We start from the raw sequence: 23,135 nt of genomic DNA, 5'->3' as shown, positions 1-23,135 counted from the left end.
ATGGATTAGTACCTTACACAAAAGTTCATAAAAGTAAAAAAGTGCTCCACTTCTAGCAGTACTTCGTTGTAGGTTGCTGGAGCAACCAAGTGTGCCAAGCAACTGGAAAAAATGCATGTAATTCCTATAGCCAATAAGGGTCTTGAGGTAGGTGTCATTGTTTATATGCCTATATTGCTGAAACAAACCTGTTGTAGAATTTCGCACATTTTTATGCACATGCATTGACTTTTTTGGAGGGGGTGAGAGGTGGGGAGGAGAGATAATGAGTGGACATAGCGAAGAGGGCATTAATGGAATACTCAGATATCTCAAAACACAGGACAATAAAAGTGCACTTGTTCTTGTGAACATGCTCCAAGGACAGCAGAAACCATTCCATTCGAAAAAGTTGTGGTGTTTCTTGGTATTTGCACAGTTCAATTTTTAAATGAAATTTATGAGTTCACTATTATACATTATATATTATTATACAGACTATAACTGTTGTTTGGCAACGGCCTTGCCGCAGTTGATACACTGGTTACCATGATATCACCGAAGTTAAGTGCTGTCGGGCGTGGTCAGCACTTGGATGGGTGACCATCCAGGCTGCCATGCGCTGTTGCCATTTTTCGAGGTGCACTCAGCCTCGTGATGCCATTTGAGGAGCTACTCGACCGAATAGTTGTGGCTTTGGTCAAGAATACCATCATTACGACCAGGAGAGCGGTGTGCTGACGCCACACCCCTCCTATCCGCATCGTCCTCTGAGGATGGCATGGCGGTTGGATGGTTCCTGTAGGCCACTCGTGGCCTGAATACGGAGAGATAACTGTTGTTTAAAATTCACAAGAAAGAGGTGGAAAAACTGCTGTCGCAGCAACAGAGATAAATTTTTACCAACGCGTGTCTGCTCAGCTATCTGCAATTACCATTTCTGAAGCTATAGGTAACATGAACAAAGACCTACAGAAATCTTAAGTTAATTGTATTTTTAGTTTTCCTGTTGAGCTTATTTGTCAGTTGACAGTTTGAGAATAAAGATTTTTTTCTCCTTTTATTTATGTTGCAGTCATTGTATTAAGATAAAGATAATGTAATAAAATATGCTGAATTTAGCTTCTCATACATGGAAAAAATTAGTGTCTCATTGCTTTCAGTTCAGAATTCATTGTAGCTAAAAAAAATTGGTTTTTATATCCACAGATTTGTGGACGTGGCTACTCTAATGAATTGATAGAGGAGGAGTTTGGACAAACAGAGTGTAAGTTTAAACACTTTTTCTTGTAGTAGTTGATATTTAGTATACTGAAACTCAATTTAAACATAAATGACCAGTATTTAAAATCATGTCACCAGAATTGTGAAACTGAACCATTGCAAATTATAAAGAAGCTTCTGAAATTTGTATCCCAAATTTTACTGTATGTATGAAGCATGGTATGCTTTTTGTTCTGCTCGATAACTGGACAATTCTTGGTATGTTGCAAAGATAGTTACAGTGTTTTCTGTACAAAAGTAGGTGTATTGAATGTATAGACTGAGGATGAATGTGAAGAGAGTAAGAGTCTGTGTGTAAATGAAGGAACTGTGGAATTGAATAGGCTGTCTTCTCTATATAAAGATTAAACCTTTGAAATAAATCACTCAGTGTTCATACATTATACATTACTCTTACATTGTACATTACTTAGTGTTCTTTGTGACAGAGAGACACACACCATAACACATGACTTAGTAAGACACACAACTGTTAGACAACTACCAAAGCTCAGTGTAGGAAAGCTTTAAAATAAAAACGAGTTTGCAAAGGAAATGGTTTCTGAACAATTACGATCAGCTTGATGTTGGATGAACGGTTGAAACAGAGGAATCTGATGAGCAAAGCAATGGCTATTGAAGCTGTGCCAATTAGATACAAAATGAAGCATAAGACCATTGCAGATTTTCTAACCTTTACCAGTGACACAACATTACTACATGAGAATGAAGGAGATGCAAAAAAATGCATTGGAAAATTTTGCTGGAATTGCATTGAAAGCTACCTACAAGCCATAGTACACAAAGACAAAGGGAGTCAATTCAGAGACTAACAGGATTGTTGGTGAATGGTGGAGAATGTGCACAGTTTTCGCTATCAGGGGAGGGAAAGGTGGGGGTCAAGCAATCTCCAGATGAACAAGAGCACGATACAGGTATCAAAATATTGCAGAAATGATGGAATGTTGTAAAAAAAAAAAAAAAAAAAAAAAAAAAATATATTGGCTTACAGAAATGAGTATATCATGCAGGAGAGCTTGTATCCAGCTAGAGGTAGTTTATATAAAATAGAAGGAAATATTCCACATGGGAAAAATATATTAAAAACAAAGATTCCAAGGCTTACCAAGCAGGAAAGTGCCGGTAGACAGGCACAATAAAATAACACACACAATTTCTAGCTTTCGCAACCAATGGTTGCTTCTTCAGGAAAGAGGGAAGGAGAGGGAAAGATGAAAGGATGTAAGGATGTGGGTTTTAAGGGAGAGGGTAAGGAGTCATTCCAATCTCGGGAGCAGAAAGACTTACCTTAGGGGGAAAATCACCTGCCACCCTACCTAAAACCTTTCTCCTCATCACCTTAGCCAGCTTCATCCTGACCCACAACTACTTCACTTTTGAAGGCCAGACATACCAACAATTAAAGGGAACAGCCATGGGTACCAGGATGGCCCCCTCGTATGCCAACCTATTTATGGGTCGCTTAGAGGAAGCCTTCTTGGTTACCCAAGCCTGCCAACCCAAAGTTTGGTACAGATTTATTGATGACATCTTCATGATCTGGACTCACAGTGAAGAAGAACTCCAGAATTACCTAACCTAACCTCAACTCCTTTGGTTCCATCAGATTCACCTGGTCCTACTCCAAATCCCATGACACTTTCCTTGACGTTGACCTCCATCTGTCCAATGCCAGCTTCACACATCCGTCCACATCAAACCCACCAGCAAGCAACAGTACCTCCATTATGACAGCTGCCACCCATTCCTTATCAAATGGTCCCTTCCCTACAGCCTAGGCCTTCGTGGCAAACGAATCTGCTCCAGTCCTGAATCCCTGAACCATTACACCAACAACCTAAAAACAGATTTTGCATCCCGCAACTACCCTCCCGACCTTGTACAGAAGCAAATAACCAGAACCACTTCCTCATCCCCTCAAACCCAGAACCTCTCACAGAAGAACCCCAAATGTGCCCCACTTGTGACAGGATACTTTCCGGGACTGGATCAGACTCTGAATGTGGCTCTCCAGCAGGGATACGACTTCCTAAAATCCTGCCTCGAAATGAGATCCATCCTTTATGAAATCCTTCCCACTCCACCAAGAGTGTCTTTCCGCCGTCCACCTAACCTTCGTAACCTCTTGGTTCATCCTTATGAAATCCCCAAACCACCTTCCCTACCCTCTGGCTCCTACCCTTGTAACCGCCCCCAGTGCAAAACCTGTCCCATGCACCCTCCCACCACCACCTACTCCAGTCCTGTAACCCGGAAGGTGTACACGATCAAAGGCAGAGCCACGTGTGAAAGCACCCACGTGATTTACCAACTGACCTGCCTACACTGTGACGCTTTCTATGTGGGAATGACCAGCAACAAACTGTCCATTCGCATGAATGGACACAGGCAGACAGTGTTTGCTGGTAATGAGGATCACCCTGTGGCTAAACATGCCTTGGTGCACGGCCAGCACATTTTGGCACAGTGTTACACTGTCCGGGTTATCTGGATACTTCCCACCAACACCAACCTATCCTTTTGTCCCCCTAAGGTAAGTTTTTCCGCTCCTGGGATTGGAATGACTCCTTACCCTCTCCCTTAAAACCCACATCCTTTCATCTTTCCTTCTCCTTCCCTTTTTCCTGATGAAGCAACCGCCGGTTGCGAAAGCTCGAAATTTTGTGTGTGTGTTTGTGTGTGTGTTTTTTTATTGTGCCTATCTACTGGCGCTTTCGCACTTGGTAAGTCATGGAATCTTTGTTTTTAATTTTTTTTTCCCATGTGGATTGTTTCAATACAGTATGCATAACAGCAGACAGTTGGATGGAAAAGTTAGGTAGGTTTGTAAAGTTAGGTATCTGCATGTGCCAATAACACCATGGCGATGAAGGATGCATAGCCAACAGTGCTGGCAGCCAGTAAATTGGTTACAGTGGCTGTTGACAGGGTGCGCCTGTGCTGTGTGTATTGTAGAGAGCCTCTAGTTTCTGAGGCAACTGACTTAGATCACTTGCGTGTTTGCTGACTTAGAAGTCTGACCTACTGACAGTCTGCCACACTTAAACATTTGTTTGCTCAGGGAGATGTCCTTCCCAGTTTGTGCTAGTTACATGAAGTGCACTGTTGACATTTCTGGCCTGTGTTCGGTTTTGCTTGAGTTAGCTGTTCAGACATTTGAACTCTCACTGTTGACAACTGTGTACGGCTCGGACACAGTGTGGTGTTTTACTCCCACTACAAATTCATACTTCCAAAACCCTGGAATGAATTGCCAAAATGGCTGTGAGTCAGTCTCGTGTTCACCTCGGTCAGGTTGAATCATCATGGATGAGTGGTTTATGGAATTATGGCAGTAGCAACTACAGCAACAACATGCTGAGTTTCAGCAAGTGTTGGTGTCTTAAAAGCCACCACGACATCAGGTGTTTTAGGCCACATCACCCCCCCCCCCCCCCTCCCACCATTTCTTGCTGTACTGCAAGGTAAGGAAAGTTGCTGACCTGGTGGATATGAGTACACTACTCCTTTCTCCTAGCTCCTTCCTGTTAATTTGGTGTAAAAGCTTTGTCCATGTGTGGAACTGGCTGCCTTGAAATTTGAAGAGACATGTGTGACATTCACTGCACATTTTGTACCACAGTCTAATGTGGCAGCACACCTTAAGTTAAATCAGTAATGAAAGTGGGTTAATGAGTCATATGTGGAATGGATAGCAGGGTTGAGTCACAGGGTTTGCCTAGAGCTTGTTTGTTTGATCATAGTCAGTGTGATGTATCTTTGCGCAGATTGCATTATTGGCGATTGGACCATCCTACATGCAAACAGCACAATGGCTGTCGCAATTCCTGGTCTGGTACGGCAGGCAGTTATGGCCATCCTTCCTTGGCATTGGGTAGTTCCTTAGATTTTAGGGCTTCTCCAGTTGCCCTACACAGAAAAGTGGCAGAAGTGTCCACATTTAAATAAAGTTTGTTTGCTGGGGCCACATTGCTGCTGTCTGTGCTACACGGCATACTGTTCGCAGTGTTGACCAGTTGTTTACTATTGCGCTTTCCGTGCCATGCTCACATATCTGTTAATGGGTGCAGTTTTTTGTTTTAAGATTTATCAGGAAGTTTCAGCTTGATACTGGGGCTGTGGCCTTGTTAATCAATTTAGATATGTATCATGGCTGTGTAGCCCCCTGTTGTGAGCAGTTACCTGAACAGTGGTTTCTTGTAGTTGCAAATGAATTCTGTCATGGGGTCTGCTGGTTGTGGCAGCAAAATATGAAAATGTCAAGCATGAACTTATATTATTAGTGATTGATTGTACCTCGGTGTAAAATATTTGTGGATTGGATGCTTTTATGGGATTTGATTTCCAAATGGTTGATCACATTAATTTAACATCTCCAGTTATTCCTTTTCAAAAACTCGAGTCACTTTTGCAGTCCATAAAAAAGTGTTTCAGCCAGCATTGGGTAAAGCAAAGGATTATTTGGCCCACATTCTATTGAAATTGTCTGCGACCCCTAAGTTTTGTCGTACTCATCCTTTGCCATATGCTACGAGATACGTAGTTAAAGCTAAATTAGACAGATTGCAGGAATTAAGGCTTATCTCACCTTAGCATCAAGCTAGTCGGTATCATTGTTTGTGATGTGATTTGGTTGTGTGGAAATTTTAAATCCACAATTAATATTCAATGAGGTTAAGTTTATCTAACCTCCTCACACTGAGAAGTTATTGGTGAGATTGACTGATGGACACTATTTCTTGAAGATTTATTTGTGAGAAACCTATCTGCAGTTGCCCCTCGATGCTGAGTCACAGCAGTTGCTCACTATTAATATACCGTTTGACATCTAAGTTTACCAGTTTACCTTTTGGTGTTGCATCAGTCCCCGGAATTTTTCAGCATTTTATTGTATAGTGTGTTCACCATATCCCGAAAAGTGCAACTTATCTGGATGATGCAATTGTCACTGGTGACACCAGGGAAGAACATTTGCAAAACTTGCAGGCAGTGTTTCAGGTACTGTAGAACAGTGGTCTACATTGTAAGTTGGTAAAATGTAAGTTTTTTTTCACCCAGTTTCAGGTATTTAGGTTACATCATAAGTAAGATGATCATTACCACTTGATGACCACATCGCAACAATTGATCAGTTGCCTCTCCCTTGGAACTTGAAGGAGCTGCATTGGCAAGGTAAACTGTTATAACAAATTCATACCAGATGCATCGGAGGTGTCTCAACCACTGTCAGCTGTGTAACAAAGGCATGAAATTTGTTTAGTCAGGCACTTGTCAGCTAGCTCTTCTGGAACTAAAACATTATGTACTGCTGCTTGCCATGGTACCTTCTATCAAAAGAAAAGCTTAATACTGGCTGCTGATGCATTGCAGAATGTGATTGGTGCCATACTGTCCACAGCTATCCAGATGGGTCAGAACAACCAGTTAATTTTGCGTCTAAGACCTTCTCATCTGCCCATAAGAATTACTCATCGAGAGAGAATGATGAATTGGCCATCATCTATGGTGTTAAAAAGTTTCTTATTTTCCTGTATGGCTCCAAATTTCACTTGGCCAGTGATCATGAATGGTTGGTATTGCTGTTTAATCGTAAGGCTGGGCTCCATGATGAGGTGGCTCAGAGACTACAGTGTTGGGCATTATTTATTAGCAATTCTTTTTATAATATTCAGTTTTGGCCCACCACATAGCATGTGAATGCTGAGACATTGTCCAGGTTGCCCATGGGTCCGAATATGTAGTTTGACAAGGAGGAATCATTTTGTTTTGAGGTTGAAAGTGCACTAGACACAACACTGCAAGACCTTCCCATCACAGCAAGAAAAGTAGCAGTGGCTGCCACAAGTCATGACCCATTGTTGCAGCGGTTCAGTCGGAATGGTCTGCGTGCCTGTCTAAGAATGCCCATCCCAGTTTTTGACCTTATTTCAATGTGAAAGAGGGACCCATTGTACATCAAGGAGAGTTGTTGCCTACAGCAGAGGGTGACAAGTGCCACATAGTAGTTCCACCTTCATGCCATATGCAAATCCTTCAGTTGTTGCATTCTTCTTACGGGAGATTTCTAGCATGAAATCTTTAGTTCAATGACTTGTATATTGGCTTGCATTCAGCACCCATATCAAACATGCAATGAGTCAGTGTCATGCCTGTTCAAAGAACTAAGTGGCCCCTTCCTAGAAGTTTTCGCTGTGGCCCAACCATCTGAACCGTGGGACAGAGTACATGTGGATTTCACCAGCCCTTTTCTTGGGGAAATATGGGCCATACTGCTGCATACCCTGTCCAACTTCTGCTATACAGCACGGATGTCCTGTACAACAGTGAGGTCCACCATCATGGCACTCAAGACTATATTTGCAATGCAAGAGGCACCAGTCACGCTGGTCTCTGATAATGGTCTCCAGTTTACGGTGGGAGATAAAACAGCACTGGAGTTGGCAACTTTCTGACATCGTGCTCAGAGACAATAGGTGTATAAAACACAGAAACCAAGTGACATGAGCATAGCCAGCCACTTCACAAGCCAACTACACGGCCTTCAACCTGTATTGACGACGTCTGTATTTCCCCTCAGCATATAAGGCAGTGGGACTCTCCACCCCCGCACCGTGATTATTACTTACGGTCATGTCAGCGTTCATCTTACGCAGTTTGGGGAGAGTGAGCAGTGGTGGTTGAGCCACTTCTTCCAATGCCACCTCAGTGTCTCATTCAAAACAATGAACAATAGATGTATTTTGAGCCACACTTGGATCCAGCAGCCACACCTGTGGAGACTGGCATCTGGATGGAACTGCTGGCTGTGTTTCTTTCATCCCCCCCCCTCCCCCCCCAGACATTTAAAAACATAGACCTGGGCACTTTAGCCCTTACATAGAAATTAAAGGGGAGAGGGATTTTGTATCTGTGACTGCCGATAATCTGTCTTGGCAATGAAGGACGTGGAACCAATGGTGCAAGCAGCCAGCGAACCCGATACCGTGGCCACCAACAGTGTGTGCCCGTGCTGTGTGTATTGGAGAGATCCTCTGGTTTCTGAAGCACAAAATTAAAGCAGCTGTTGAAGACTGACCTGCTGTTATTCTGCCGCACTTAGATGGTTGCATTTTTCTCAGTTTGCTCTCTTGTCATATTAAGTGCACTGTTGATATTTCTGGCTTGTGTATGGTGTTGCTTGGTTTAGCTCTTCAAGCATTAGAACTCTTGCTGTTGACAGCTTGGTGCGGGTCAGACACAGTGCAATGTTTTCCCTGCAGATTCCCCAGGGGGCTCACGGTTCTTTGTGAATTCGTGCTTGGCACCCGCAGGTTCAGGAGATGTTGCAGCCCATTCTTTCTTCTTGAGCTGCATTTCCTTTCCCATACCCCTCCTTCCCCACCCTTGCTCCTTCCCCACTGTCCCCTCCTTTCCCTCTCACGGTGTTCTTACTTATGTCAACCTGGCAGTCCAGCTGGTTTCCTGTATTCCTTACGCTTATGTTTCCCTCGCTTTTCCTTTTACATCCATCCTTTTTGACATTTTTGCGCCCCCCCCCCCCCCCCCCCCTTTGTGATTTGACCTCCACTTTTAAATTTTATCTCCATAGTGTGAGCTGTTTGGGGAAGAACTCCCTCTTTATTGTCTACGGTGTAGATTCCCCCCAACTCCCTCCATAGTGTCTACGGTGTAGATTCCCCTCCCCCTTTCTTCTATGCCTCCTTCTGCCCTTCCTTCCGCCCCTCCTTCTGCCCTTACATTCCCCACTAGTTCACCAGCAATCGTAGCCAGTCCAGGAGTTGGGGCTGGTGTGTACCCATCTGGCTGAGCCCCTTGACATACAGGGATCACAATGTCTTATACCTAAGCTGTTGCCTCACCATGCATGCCTAGGTGTATGGTTGTCATTCTGGAGCATTGGAAATCTTTGCAATGGACTCAGTATCAGGTGGCCCTTGCTGTGGCTGGTTGACACCTGGGGGGGGGGAGTGGTATCAGTGCAGATACCTTGTGTATGAATCGTACCAAGCTCTGGAAATCTGACCGTTCTTCTAAGGCTGTCTCTTCAGTTGGTAACAGGTCATTGAATTCTGCTTCTTATGACCCTGCTGCTTGCCCTTCCCTAGCTGCACTCTGGGAGGAGCGCCAGGCTCGCTGGCTTGGAGTGAAACACTTTCCCTGCTAGGATGGCTGGGGACATATTCTCCACCAAAAAGCTGCTGTTTATTGCAGGAAATATCAAATAGTAGTTCGATGAAGTGAACTTTCTCTGTAAGATGCTTTCCGGTTCTCTGTTGATCAGAACTACTACTGCTGCCAAATCTGCAGCTCTTCATGCTTGTGATCATCTTAGCGACATCCCTGTGTCCGTTACACATCGTCGGTCCTTGAATATGGTTCAGGGAGTCATTTTTCATAGGAACCTCATCCTTCAAACTGATGAGGATCTGGAATGATGGGGTGTTCATTTTGTTTGGCATGTGCAGAAAGGTTTTAAGGACAATGGCACCAATACCGGTGCCTTTATTCTGGTTTTTGAGGGAGATAGCTTCCCAGAGAAAGTCAAGGTTGTGTGTTATTGGTGTGACATGAAGCCGTATGTCCAGCCACCCACGAGGTGCTTCAGTATAGGACCCTTGATCGTTTATCTTAAGCTGAGGCTTTTGTCAGAAATATGACAGACTTCGCCCTGTGTTGATGACTTCCGCTTTTCCCTCTGTTAATTCCTTTCCTCCTCCTTACCAAAATCCTGTCCCCCTCTCCTCTTCCCCTCCCCTGCAGTTCCCATGATCTCCTCTACAGGTGCCGCTCCCACTCCATGGCCAAAGAAGTTTTAATAGCAGCTGATTTAATATAAATTTATCAAATGAAACCAGTGACTCAATGAAGTTTATGGAGTTAATCCAAAAATTTGGTTTCAAGGCAAATTTCATGGAAGTCACAAGAGCAAATACATTGATAATATTTAACTAATTATAAATTTGATGACGTGAGGAAGCTATATGTAGACTTAGGACTTTTCAGACCACTGTGCTTTATTTATTGAAATAACTAATGCAAATGCACCAGACACTAGAAAAACATACTGTAAGAGACATTTTACTTTTAAAAATTTAAAATTGTTCTGCTCTAAATTAGAAGAGATGGGGGTGGCAAGTTCAAGATATTCCAATCTTTGTGCTTTTTAACACACTTTTAAATTTTTTTACATGTATTTAAGGAAATATTTCCTCTTAGAATATGCCACACAGAAGTGTCAAATAAGCTAAGTTGGCGGACTGCTCGAATAAAAACTTCCAGTGGGGAAAAAGGCAACTTCACAAGGAAATGAAGTGCAACAAATACCCCATTTTCATTAATCATGTCAAACAGTATAAAAGCATATTTAAAAGGGTAATGGAAACAGTAAGATTAATGCTTAACAATAATTACATCTTGGCTCACAGACACAAATCAAAGGCAGTGTGGCCTGTTGTAAAATCAGCACAGGGAATTATAACTGACAATGAAGATAATAATAAAATTGTAACAAGTTCTGCTCAAATGTCAGAATCATTCAATAAACTTTTTATGAATGTAGCAAAATCAGTCGTAGATGTCAATGCTTATATGGAAAAAGTACATTTAGACCAGAAGGCAGAAAAATGCTTCAACAAATTTGAGACAATTTCATCCTTAAGATGTAGTGGAAACTGTTATGTCTAAAAAATAAAAATTATGTTGTTTGAAATGACATACTTAGCAAAGTCTTTAAAGCAGCTGCCAGGATAATAGCTCAGCCCTTTTGCTCAATAATTAATAAGTTACTTCAAGAAGACCGCTTTGCAGATGCTCTAAAGTATACAGAGGTAGAACCTTTGCTTAAAAACGGCTCGAGAGAAGTTGTGGGGAACTACCGTCCAATTTCTATTATCCAATATTTTCAGAAATATTTGAAAAGTGGTGGTAACGCAAATTAAAAAGGTGAAAAAGCAACATCAATTCAGATAATCAATATGGCTTTCATAAAGGCAAAAAGCACAATAGATGCCATTAATGAGTTTGTGAAAGAAATCAGTTCCACCATAGACGTGTCGAGAAAAGTTACGGGATTATTCTGCAACCTCATAAAAACATTTGACTATGTAAAGAATCACTTGCCCCTGTATAAAATGGAAAGATACTGAATTGGGTGTTGTGCTTCAAAGTGGTTTCAGTCATATCTCAAACATAACACAAAAGATAGTTATATCATCGAGCCAGGCAAATTTATTTTCTGAATATATAATTATTTTTCAAGGTATTTTACAAGGTTTGATTCTAATTCCAACTTTATTTTTATACAAACAACTTACACCTTAATGTAAGTTCACACTCAGTCTCATATGCCAATGACACTTCTGCCCTTGTTGAAAACAAGTCACAAATCTACTAGATAGTTTAGAAAACTGATTCCAACTCAATGGACTGAAAATGAATATTGTAAAAACACATTTATTGCAGCTCAAAACTAAAAACTCAAAGGTAAATGAAGCCCACATTAATCATAGGAACCAAGAACTGAAAGAAGTGGGGTGTGTTAAAATTTTAGCAATGCATCTGGACTCAATTTTATCCTGTTCTTTACATATAAAGTACATAGCAAATAAATTAAACAGTATGACCCTTGTATTGAAGAATCTGTCATTTTCAACTAGCATGGAGATGAGAAAAGTAGTTTATCACAGCTATTTTGAGTAATTTATAAGGTTTTATAGGGTTAATGGAAGCAAAATGATTAGAATATTAAAATTACAAAAATCAATTATTAAAAATATGGTTTATGCAAAACCAAAGGAATCCTTTCACCCACTGCTTATAAATTTAAAAATTTAGTAGAGGCTTGGTATTTCAAAGTTCCATGTAATTTGAAATTGTCCTAAGAAAATTAAAATTTTACATGAAATTGGAGTAAAAACCCATTTTCATACATTGTGCTCATGTACATTTTACACACTTTTGAATGTACTACATTTTGAAATTTCTTTCAATTTTCTGTATACAGTACAGTTAAAATTGTCCCGTGTGGGGGGGGTTTTAGTTCATAATACACAGAAATAACCTTTGCCTCAGAGTGTTAATGCATTCCTATTACCGATGGACAGGTACTGTCAAACAGGGTGATATTGAACGGTTTTGTTGTTATTTTGATTGTAACTTTTATATATATTGTTAGATTAAATTGATTGTTATGGAAGTGGTAGGGTATATGTGTAACGAATAAAATATCCCAAATCCAGAAAGTGTATGTGTAGGTATATTTACCTGAGGCAGTTAAAGTGTCCGCAGGCACCCCATGGATTGGGGTGATTTCGGACATGGGTGTTTTTTAAATCTCTGTCTGAAGTTACAATATATAGAGGGCGTATTCAGACAGTTACTGCCTCCCCCCCCCCCACCTTTTTCCCCCCCCTTTATTTGATTTTGGTGACATTTTACACATTTTAAGGTAGCCCTATGTTACAAATAAGCAATATAGAATGATATAATAAAGTTTACATATTACAAATAAGTTTTTATTTTGCAAGAATTTAAATAAACAGTCTCTTTGTTGACTTCTGCACGAGCTTGTTTGAAATTTTCACTTCAGTGAACGGAAAGATCTTCTGACTGTTGTTTGAGGAATAAATGCACCCATTCTTCTCCTGGCAAATTGTTACGAAATTTCTTCTCTTTTCGGCCAGATTGATCAAGGTAGCCTTTAACTAAATACCTAATATCCAGTTTAGTGAAGGGAAATCCCAAATGTGCAGCCATCAAGATGTCTTGCTTCAACATTTCTTCTTCTTCTTCTTCTTCTTCTTCTTCTTCTTTATTTAGCACTGGCTGTTCTCCCATTTTATCGGATGTGCTTCCTGCTTTTTATTTTGTAGGGTTGATTTAGGTATACCATACAAATCACACGCTTTCCTGTACAATAATTTACCACTCTGAATATCACGAACAGCTTTATCTAAAAGTTCCGGGTCATAATTACACCTCTCCTGCTCTGATACGTTCTTGGCATTGTATGAAATCACCCCACCAGTACACAGTTTTACAAAAACCGTTGTTATTTTATAACGTTATACGAGAAACTCTACAAACTTGTACAGAAATTTTCTCAATGCTGTTAGCTACTGAGTGCGTCAACAATTGTGGTTACAATAACTTCCCGCTTGGCGCAACAATAGAAAGTTACCATTTTATGATAATGCATGGACTTTAAACACTGAGACTGTTCATCAATTATTCACCTAGGGAAACAATTAATGCAAAATAAAAGTTGTGAAAAGTGATAAATGCAGTCTTGCACTTAAAATAACTGGCACACAGATGTTAAAGTAAGTAACTCTTTGTTTCTATGTAGTAGCAAAGAGCAAATAAGCCGTGCTGTCCGAATCCGCCCCGGTGTCTGAAATCACCCCATTTCATGATATCATTAGGCTTTGAAGAGTGTGCTTGCTCTTTCTTTATCGACCGTTAACTAGCTGGGACTGCCTGACAATCTGTTGTACGGTACATACCATCCTTATTGTTACCCCTATCGTTGTCTACTCAGCAACAATGCTCATTTAGTAGAGTACACATTTTACAACATTGGCTGACCATTGTTGTATCTGCTGTAGTTGGTTGTGTAGTAACATGTGTACTGTAGTGAGCTACCTGTGTCACGTTAATTTTAGAGTGTTGTATGTGTGCACAGTGTACTGTACATACACTGAAGCACCAAAGAAACTGGTATAGGCATGCATATTCAAATACATAGATATGTAAACCGACAGAATACGTTGTTTTGGTCGGCAATGTCTGTATGAGACCAAAAGTGTCTGGTGCAGTTGGTAGTTTGGTTACTGCCGCTACAATGGCAGGTTTGAAAGGGGAGGGGGGGATTTTCCTGTATGATCCTTTCAAGAGTGTACTGTGGATATCAGCAATCTGGTGAAACATGAAATCTTCGACATTGCTGCAGCCAGAAAAAGATCCTGCAAGAACGGGATGAACGACGATTGAAGAGAATTGTTCACTGTGACAGAAGTGTAACCCTTCTGCAAATTGATGCAGATTTCAATGCTAGGCCATCAACAAGGGTCAGCGTGTGAACCATTCAACGAAACATCATCGATATGGTGACTTTGGAGCCGAAGGTCCCCTCGTGTAGCCTTGATTACTGCACGACACAAAGCTTTACGCCTTGCCTGGGCCTGTCAACATTGACATTGGACTGTTGATGACTAGAAACACGTTGCCTGGTCGGATGAGTCTCATTTCATATTGTATCAAGCAAATGGATGTGTACAGTTATGGAGATAACCTCATGAATCCGTGGACCCTGTATGTCAGCAGGGGACTGTTCAAGCTGGTAGAGGTCCTATAATGGTGTGGGTCATTTGCGTTTGGAGTGATATGGGACTCCTGATGCATTCAGATAAGATGCTGACAGGTGACACATGCACAATCATCCTGTTGATCACCTGCATCCATTCATGTCCATTGTGCATTGGGCAATTCCAACTGGACAATGTGACACCCCATACATCCAAAATTGCTACAGAGTGGCTCCAGTAAAACTCCACAGAGTTTAAACACTTCCGCTGGCCACCAAACTCCCCAGACATGAACATTATTGACCGTATCTGGGATGTCTTGCAACATGCTATACAGAAGAAATCTCCACCGCCTCGCACTTTTATCAGCCCTGCAGGATTCATGGAGTCAGTTCCCTCCAGCACTACTTCTGACATTAGTGGAGTCCGTGCCATGTCATTTTACGTCACTTTTGCGTGCTCACGGGGGGCCTGCATGATATTAGGCAGGTGTTCCTGTTTCTTTGCTTCTTCATTGTATGTAACTGTGTGTTTTCTTAATGTTTTAATTCATACATTGCAATGAGTGGTAGGAGTAAGAGAAAATTTGTGCCGTTGAATGTGAAACTGGAGGCTTTCAAAAGGCCAGACAAAGGAAAAACATTAAGAAAGATTTAAAAAAACTACTTGCTGAGTGTGGAGTTGGTGAAGTGACAGTTGGAGACTGACATAGAAACAGAGACCAAATTGAAATTTTTATCAGACAAGTGTTCCGTTTCTTCATTTGAACTGAAAGTCAATTGAGAAATCGGAGTATGAAAAAAACAAGTTAACCTTTGTTTGTTTGGTTTACTTTACAAAGACAAAAAGGAAATAAAACAATGAAAAATCTAGTATGGAATGTAACAATATTGTGAGAATCTATTGTTGAAGAAGGCCTTAATGGCCGAAAGCTATAATTGTGTCTTTTTTTATACCTATCTGCAACTCAGCATCTCAGCTATATGGTGACTAGCCACTTTCCTTCTCATAATATTGTTACAAGAAGGAAATCCATTTTCAGGGCCTATTCTACAAGAAAAAGCAGTATTTTTTAGGATTGAGTTTAAAGAAGGTGAGGACCATTTCACTAAAAGTTCAGGATGATGGGATAGGTGGAAGAAGCAATATGGCATAAGGCAGCTTGAAATTTGCAGTGAAGAACTTTCTGCAGCTTCTCAAACTGTTACACAGTTGGTGAGAAATTAATAAAAATTATACAAGAAGAAAGTCTCACTGCTGATCAACTGTAAGGGCTAAGTTATTAAATGCTTCCTTCTAAAACTATAGCCTCAAAAGGAGAAAAGGCTGCCCTGGGCTAAAAAAAAAAGGGTAAAGAGAGGTTAATAGTTCATGCTGCATTGAATGCAAGTGGATACCATAAACTGAAGGTGTTGGTAATAGGGAAGTCTGCTAAGCATAGAGCATTAAAAATATCACTGCTTCTGCACTGCCTGTTATGTATGTTCTCCAAAAATGTGCTTGTATGAACAAAAATATTTTTAAGAAGTGGATTTTAGAAAAAGTGCCTGCTTTCCGAAGTAATCTTAATGCTTGACAATGTTGGTTCACACTATGATGACAAATAGGACTAAGGCATTTTACAATGCTTGAAAAAAGAGAATGCTTTTACAAACAGAAGATGAAGGAATCATCAAATAATTTCTAAAAAAAGATGATGATAAAAGATGTAGTTTCATGGATAGCTGATTTATAGTCTGAAATAAAGGCGGAGGCACTAAAATGTCTCGGAACCAGATTTTATGGAATGAAATGGATACCTACACTACAGATGAATAAGACCTACAATTGGCAGAACTGATGAAAATGCGAGTAATATTTGAGAATGTACGAACAGTGATGAACGGTTACAAGTTGCAGATCTTGCAGTTGTTGAAACGGTTACTGAACCTGCTGAAGACAGCTATGACAAGGAATTTCCTGAAGAATTTATACCAGTGATCACTTAAATCAAGGATTTGGCAGCACTAGATGTGGCATTGCATTATATCGAGTGGCAAGTGGAAGCTACACCAACTGACATCGTGCCTCATAGAAGAAGATACAACATTGCTGCTAGAAAACTAAGTTCTATCTTGAAACAAGACTGTGGACAATTTCTTTAAAGTGTAACTTATAGTTTTGCAACTTTAAATGTGTGTCCATATATGTACATATAACACAGCTATGCTCAATATTGGCTTTTTAGTTATTTTTAATAATTATTGTGCTTATTAACCATTTATTCATAATTTACCCATTGTTTTAATGATGTTACCATATTTTCAGATTTTTTTCTAATTCGAGGTAGCCTCAGTCCCAGTTAGCTCGAATTACCGTGGCTCTACTATATTAAGTGCCCCCTGTTTGTACATTTATGAACTGATAATTTTTGTATACAGTAACCCTAAGTTATTCATAGACAATAGTTTTAAACATCAATACAGCACTAGAAACAAGGGAAATTTCATGCTTCCCTGCTATATGCACAAATCCCAGAATACATGACATGACAATTACAATATTCTAAAAAATAAACAAATTCACCGCCTGGAGCTAGAGCAACTGAAAGAAAAGCTATGAAAGTTGTTAGCGCAGAAATGCTATTATTCCCAATAATAGTTTCTGAATGATGTGAAAGTCTGGGCAAAAAAGCAAATGATTGTTAATTAAGCTTAGCAGTTTTATTTCAAATAAATGACTGTAGTAGTTTTTTTATATTAATGCTGTTATTATATATTGTTCCTGTAATACATTTGAATTGTAATTACAGTGTTGATAAGTCCCTGTACATTAAATCTATGATCTGACTTTGTATGATATGCGAGTTGGAGTGGCAGTAATTAAAACAAAGGCATTTTTTGTTGCATTGAGATGTTTTCATGAAAATCCAGTCACCAGCTTTCTATTCCAAATACAAAAGTGTTTCGAAGATGCCCACCTACAATGGGAAAAATGATTATTGTGGTAAAATATGGAAAATTTGAGCTTGCATCAAAAGATGAAAATGTTTATTTTTTTCCATATGCTATTCTGGAGTGGAGCCGTAGAGAAATATTCTGCCAAGCACTTACATATGAATGGCATTGTAATCTTGTAGATGCAGATAGCTACTCATTTCATAATGGAAATCTTTTCCACTCCTCTTTTTGTAGTTAGGAACTTGGGTGCTTAATGCTGAAAATTGCCTGTGCACTTCCTGTAAGCAAACTTTGATATACATATAACCCTCAGAGAGTCTTGATTTTAAATCCTGTAAATATGGTCACTCATCGTTTTGTATTCTTAACACCATTCGTTATCCTGTTCACTTATTTCTGAAGTATAAATGATTGTTTTCTTAAAACTGTGTGGCCCCTGAACATCAAACCAAATCATACAAGCCTTTTGATATCTGAATAGTATGCACATAATTCTGTTTCACTATTCCAGCAACCCCAAAAAACTCTTAAATGTAGCATTTGCTTATTATTTTTCAGTACTTCATGTACTTTTACCACTGTAAAAAATCATCTAACCTATGTTCATTGATTTTAGTAAGATCTCTGATAATGCCATAGACTTGTAATTATAGCAGTATAATACTTACGGCTTTTGTTATGTCTCTGAAACTCACCCCTGCTATTTTTCTTGTTAGGTACAATTATGTATTGATCCCTCAACTATCTTCACACTTCTTATGCTGTAGTGTAAATCTTGTGCAGTAAACCAGCTTTGCAGTTCCCTGTAATAAGACTATTTCAGGCGCTGCATTCGCCACTGACAAATAGTGCACTGTATCTGTTACCAAAATTTAGAATAAAGGGTCTAATAAAAAGCCTTGGGGTGCTCCATTAGTAGCATCCATATACACTGAAAAAATATCTCTTCACGGCATTGTTATGCGCCCTGTGGCTTGCGAGATGTATCTCCATGAACAACATAAAGATATAAATTATTTACCCGATGAGGTTAAAGGAAATCCTCTAGATAAAAACAGAGAGACCAATTAATTTTACCACAGTGTGTAGCGTGGGGTACTTATTTCAAAAAGTTAAAGCTAGCTATTTAACTATAGTAGTTTTCCTTGAAACCATTTTAAGAAAGTATTAAATAATTTAAAAAAGCAAGTTAACCTTCCCTCAATGACTAATTACTTTAAAAATCGGCATAATAAGAAGACAATTTTATTTAATAGAGCAGCAAAATGTGTTGTTTTTCAATTTGTGTTTTTACTCTCTTCAATGAGCCGTTTAGAAACAGTTTTAGCTCGTATGGTTTTACTTCCGGCATATTTTGCTTTGTGTGTGTGTGTGTGTGTGTGTGTGTGTGTGTGTGTGTGTGTGTGTGTGTGTGTTTTCTTTTTGGTGCTAAATATCAACATTGGTCTTTACAGTTTACTGAAAATTCTCTGTGTGGCTCAAGTTGCCTTCTCTAGTTGATCCCTGTCTCCCTGCCACATCCAATCCCTTATGTTTCATTTTTGTTATTTTCCAGGCCGCAGCCAAGAACAATTGAATGGTATTTCTTGCGATACTGGTGTTGAAGATTTGCTGGAAGAAGCAAGCAACAAATTAATTCTCTCTGACAAAGAGCGTACAACCTTGACATTAAATAAATCAGCATCTTCACAGCTTCAGGCTTCGAATACAGAATTAGTATTACCTGGTGCAAAGCATTCACGACCAAGACTTTTTGTGCATCCTCCAAAGCTGAAACCTAGCCGTAATGCTCTACTGAATAGCCTAGCCCGCAGGAAAATTTTGCAGCTGTCTGATGAACCAGAAATGGTATGTATGTGGAAGAAACTTCAGGTAGTTATTATTGGAGTGCCTTTGTATATTCTGCATAAGAGGAGTCAGTACTAAGAGGTCAGTCTTCTTCTTCTTCTTCTTCTTCTTCTTCTTCTTCTTCTTTATAACTGTTTAGGCCTAGAAACCTGTTCTCGCTTCAGTCCGGTCTTTTAACTGTCCTTCCTATATTCTTTTTTCCTTTGGGTTGCCATAGTAAGGCCATCTTTGGAATCTTTATTTCTCCCATTCATTCCAGATGCTCCTTCCAGTTTAGTTTTGGTGTCATAAATGGCTTATCATAGTTCACAAATAGAGCAATGAATGAGAAATAGTGCAGGCCACTTGACCTTATACCGTGCATTCTGCAATCTGTAGCCCCTTTGTCTTGACACCTTCAATGCATTTCGTGTAGTTTCTGTTAACTTGTGTGTCTCACAAGTAGGAAATGTGCCAACTCTGAGTAGTAATGGCAGATTTGTTAACTGCTATTTAAAAATTGGTGACCAAACATGGTACCGATTTCAGGGTAATAATGTTGGAGCTCTTTGGATAACTGCCCCAAAAGATGCTACAGTGCTTCTCTGATGAGTATGGAATAGGATATTGTTGCATGATACAAACATGCTATTTATGTGTATCAACACAGTTTTTTACTGTCTTGTACAAACTAGGCATGTCTTGCAATACAGTGATACCATACTGGAGTACTGAATGTATAAATTTAGAGTAGAATTTTGGTTCCTTTCATACCTGAAATTGGTGGTGACCCCCTATCAGCATTTTAAAACCTCTAGTAAGGCAGAAATTCAGTTTGTCATTTGTGAGCAGTTCTGTAGTTATTTGAGAAAAAACAAAATGATGGAAAAAATGTAGGCACTCTTCAGCGTAAGCAGTGTGTTTTGTACAGTTCCAGACATTCATTTATTTGGGTATTTGCTGATGGATGTTGTTATGAACCCAGCCATTATGTAATTCTGAAACCAGGAATGGGTTACTAACTTTGGAGTCTCACACAACTGTTCCCACTGCATTCCAACGCCCAATCCTGTCTCAGCACCAGCCTTTCACTTCATCTGTCTTGTTTGTGCTCCATTCTAGCTTTTTCTTTGGAACTTATTCCATTTTATATCTTTTAAACTGATTTAGCCTTCTCACTTACAGGCTTTTTTCCCATTTAGCAAATTATCTATTTGCTAAGCAACAATTGTCCTACACAGATATTGTATTATTGCAAGATACATGCTAAGATGTGTAATAAACAGTTATTGTGTGTTCTTGATCCACTATGCTCAGGTACCATTGATAGCTTGAAGAGGGGAATGTAGGTAATCTGCATTTGCATAAAACACAAGTAACGGAAGAAGCAACATCCATGTTGTGTGCTCATTGATGGGATGGGCAGGTTGGCTGTCAAGTGGAGTATGTCCTAAAGTCGACTTTTTCTGGAGAGCAAATTTAAAGTTCGCAGTTCGCTGTAAGCCCATAATTATGTATTTCTTGACTAAATTATGGCACGGCAATAACTTTTAAATGTAAACTTTCAATCACAATGTATAAATATAGTGTTCAAAAGTTTTAACTGAAAGCATCCTTTTAGGTAACATGAGTCTATCTGAATGACCCTTGTAAGATTTGCCACTGTTTCACAACCTTTTTGCAATATATTGATGTTCATCATATGTACTTACCTTTTTGGACTGTAGATCTGCAGCAGTCACATCCATATTGTTACGGTCTTTAACACACAGGCCGTGTTACTTCTGTCTTCACCACACAAATGTGATAATATGAATGTTTTTTATATATGTACTGTCCCCGTTGACTTATATCAACGCCTATATGCAGCTAAGGGTATTCATTTCATTGTAATTTCATGAATGTTTTGCACACAGCAGATCACGGAGCACACAAGTAATCAGTGTTATCAGATAGTGGTAGTGGCTTGACTGCTATAAGCACTTTAACATAAACCACCTGATTACCGAGGTGCGTAGCAGTTTTGTTTATTGTAATGATATTTCGTTCTCTTTGTGCTGTGTAGTAGTGAACAGTGGAACTAGGACTCGTGCCACTTCCCAGATACAAATATCTACCTGTTTTAAGTGGTGTCTGGCCATTTTTCAATTTTTATGACTTGCACCACTTGGCAGCTAACCTGCCCATATATGATAGGGTCCAATGAAGTTTAGCAAGGGTAGTACATCAAATTACTAGAATAATCTAGTGATTCACTCAAATATTTGACATGGAAGAGCTTCAACATGCCATTTGGAAGGTCGCTCAGCAATACCAAAATTCACTGTATTTTTTTTTTTTTTTCTTTTAGTGCTAAGAAGATGTCTTCTTCTGTTAAGATCTTTGTAACTTCATTGTTTGCTGCTGGTTAGCCCTCACAGGCAAGGAAAAATTTGCTGATACAGAACTGCAAGAATTAGCCGGGTGGCTTCGAAATATGATGATTGCATGTATTGAAAACTTTGAGATAAAACATATGTTTATGAACTTGATATTAAACAAACATGCAAACTTAAGTACCTTTCTAAGTATGTCCAAGTTAGATTTGTAGCATAATCAGTTAATTATCATTGTAATCTAAGTTTGGTTCCAGTTGCTGAGTGTATAAGATAAAATTTGTCATGGCATATTTCATTTCATACATAAAAGTGCAATTAGTGACATTCAGTAGAGTCTTATTGTGCAATTAAAATAACTTGATACTTTCGGCAGTTCTGTGTAGAGCAAGCAGAGGGGCACATTTTTGCCAGCTTGTGTCACACTCACTTTTGATGCATAATTATTAGCTGGCCATCAGAGGAACATTGTTAAGTAATAAACAAATGACTGTGGCAAACAGGGCAATAACATCAATGAATATTTTAGAAAAAAATGCAACTATGGTATAATTGGTGCAATGGAAGTCTAAGAATGTCTGACCTATTCATCGGATCTTAAAATAGTGCTAGAGTTGACAGAAATGATCTTCTATTTTGATCTTTCGGATTAAAGAAGACCACTCACTCAAAAGCAGATGCGTTGAGTTGTCTATAGGAAGACACAAAAGGAAGAAAACTTGCTAGCTTTTGGAGGTCTCTCTCTCTCTCTCTCTCTCTCTCTCTCTCACACACACACACACACACACACACACACACACACACACACACACACTATAGGTGCCAGCTAGTCTTAATGGCAGGTGGACTAGTTGTGGAGATAGTGTTGGGTGGTCGGGGTAGAGAGAGAAAGGTGGGAGGCAAGGAGAGGGCGTGGGGGTGTGGCTAACAGCTTGGAGGGATGCAGCCATCTTGCCAGCAGGGAATGAGGGAGGGAGGGAGGTGTGGTTGGTATACGGACTTGTATGGTTGTAGCAGCTGGCAGGAAGTAGCACATGCTGAAGGCAATGTGGAAATGTGAATTTGGAGCGGCAATAGGACAGACACAATGGAAAATATTGGGTGAAAGGTGTAGTGGTAGTGGATCATCTGAGATTGAGACCAGGTTGATTATGGGAGCAGAGGATGTGTTGTAAGGATAAGTCACTCCTGTGTAGTTCAGAGAAACTGGTGACAGGTGGAAGGATCCAGGTGGCTCGGGATGTGAAACAGCCATTGAAATTGAACATGTCGTGTTGAGCTGCAACTTGTGCCCTCAGATGTCAATTTTGTTCTTAACAGTTTAACTGTGGCCGTTCATCCTGTTGGCTGGCTGGTTGGTAGTCATACCAGCGTAAAAGGCTGCACAGTGTTTGCAACAGAGTTAGTATATGACATGGCTGCTTTCA

At 39.8% G+C, this 23,135-nt stretch overlaps 1 protein-coding gene and 1 pseudogene across 2 annotated transcripts in view; both read left to right on the top strand.

Moving 5' to 3' along the window:
* Positions 1-23,135, top strand: part of LOC126356245 (uncharacterized) — a 76,210-nt gene that overhangs the window by 26,204 nt on the left and 26,871 nt on the right. For both annotated transcript variants that reach the window (XM_050007075.1, XM_050007076.1), the window contains exons 3-4: positions 1,189-1,246; positions 19,062-19,354. In XM_050007075.1, the coding sequence (XP_049863032.1) occupies positions 1,189-1,246; positions 19,062-19,354 (351 nt within the window). The remainder of the gene's footprint in view (positions 1-1,188; positions 1,247-19,061; positions 19,355-23,135) is intronic.
* Positions 493-610, top strand: LOC126356741 (5S ribosomal RNA; annotated as a pseudogene).

Source organism: Schistocerca gregaria, chromosome 3 (assembly GCF_023897955.1).
Source record: "Schistocerca gregaria isolate iqSchGreg1 chromosome 3, iqSchGreg1.2, whole genome shotgun sequence".
NCBI lineage: Eukaryota > Metazoa > Arthropoda > Insecta > Orthoptera > Acrididae > Schistocerca > Schistocerca gregaria.
This window is presented reverse-complemented; position numbering and strand designations above follow the sequence as displayed.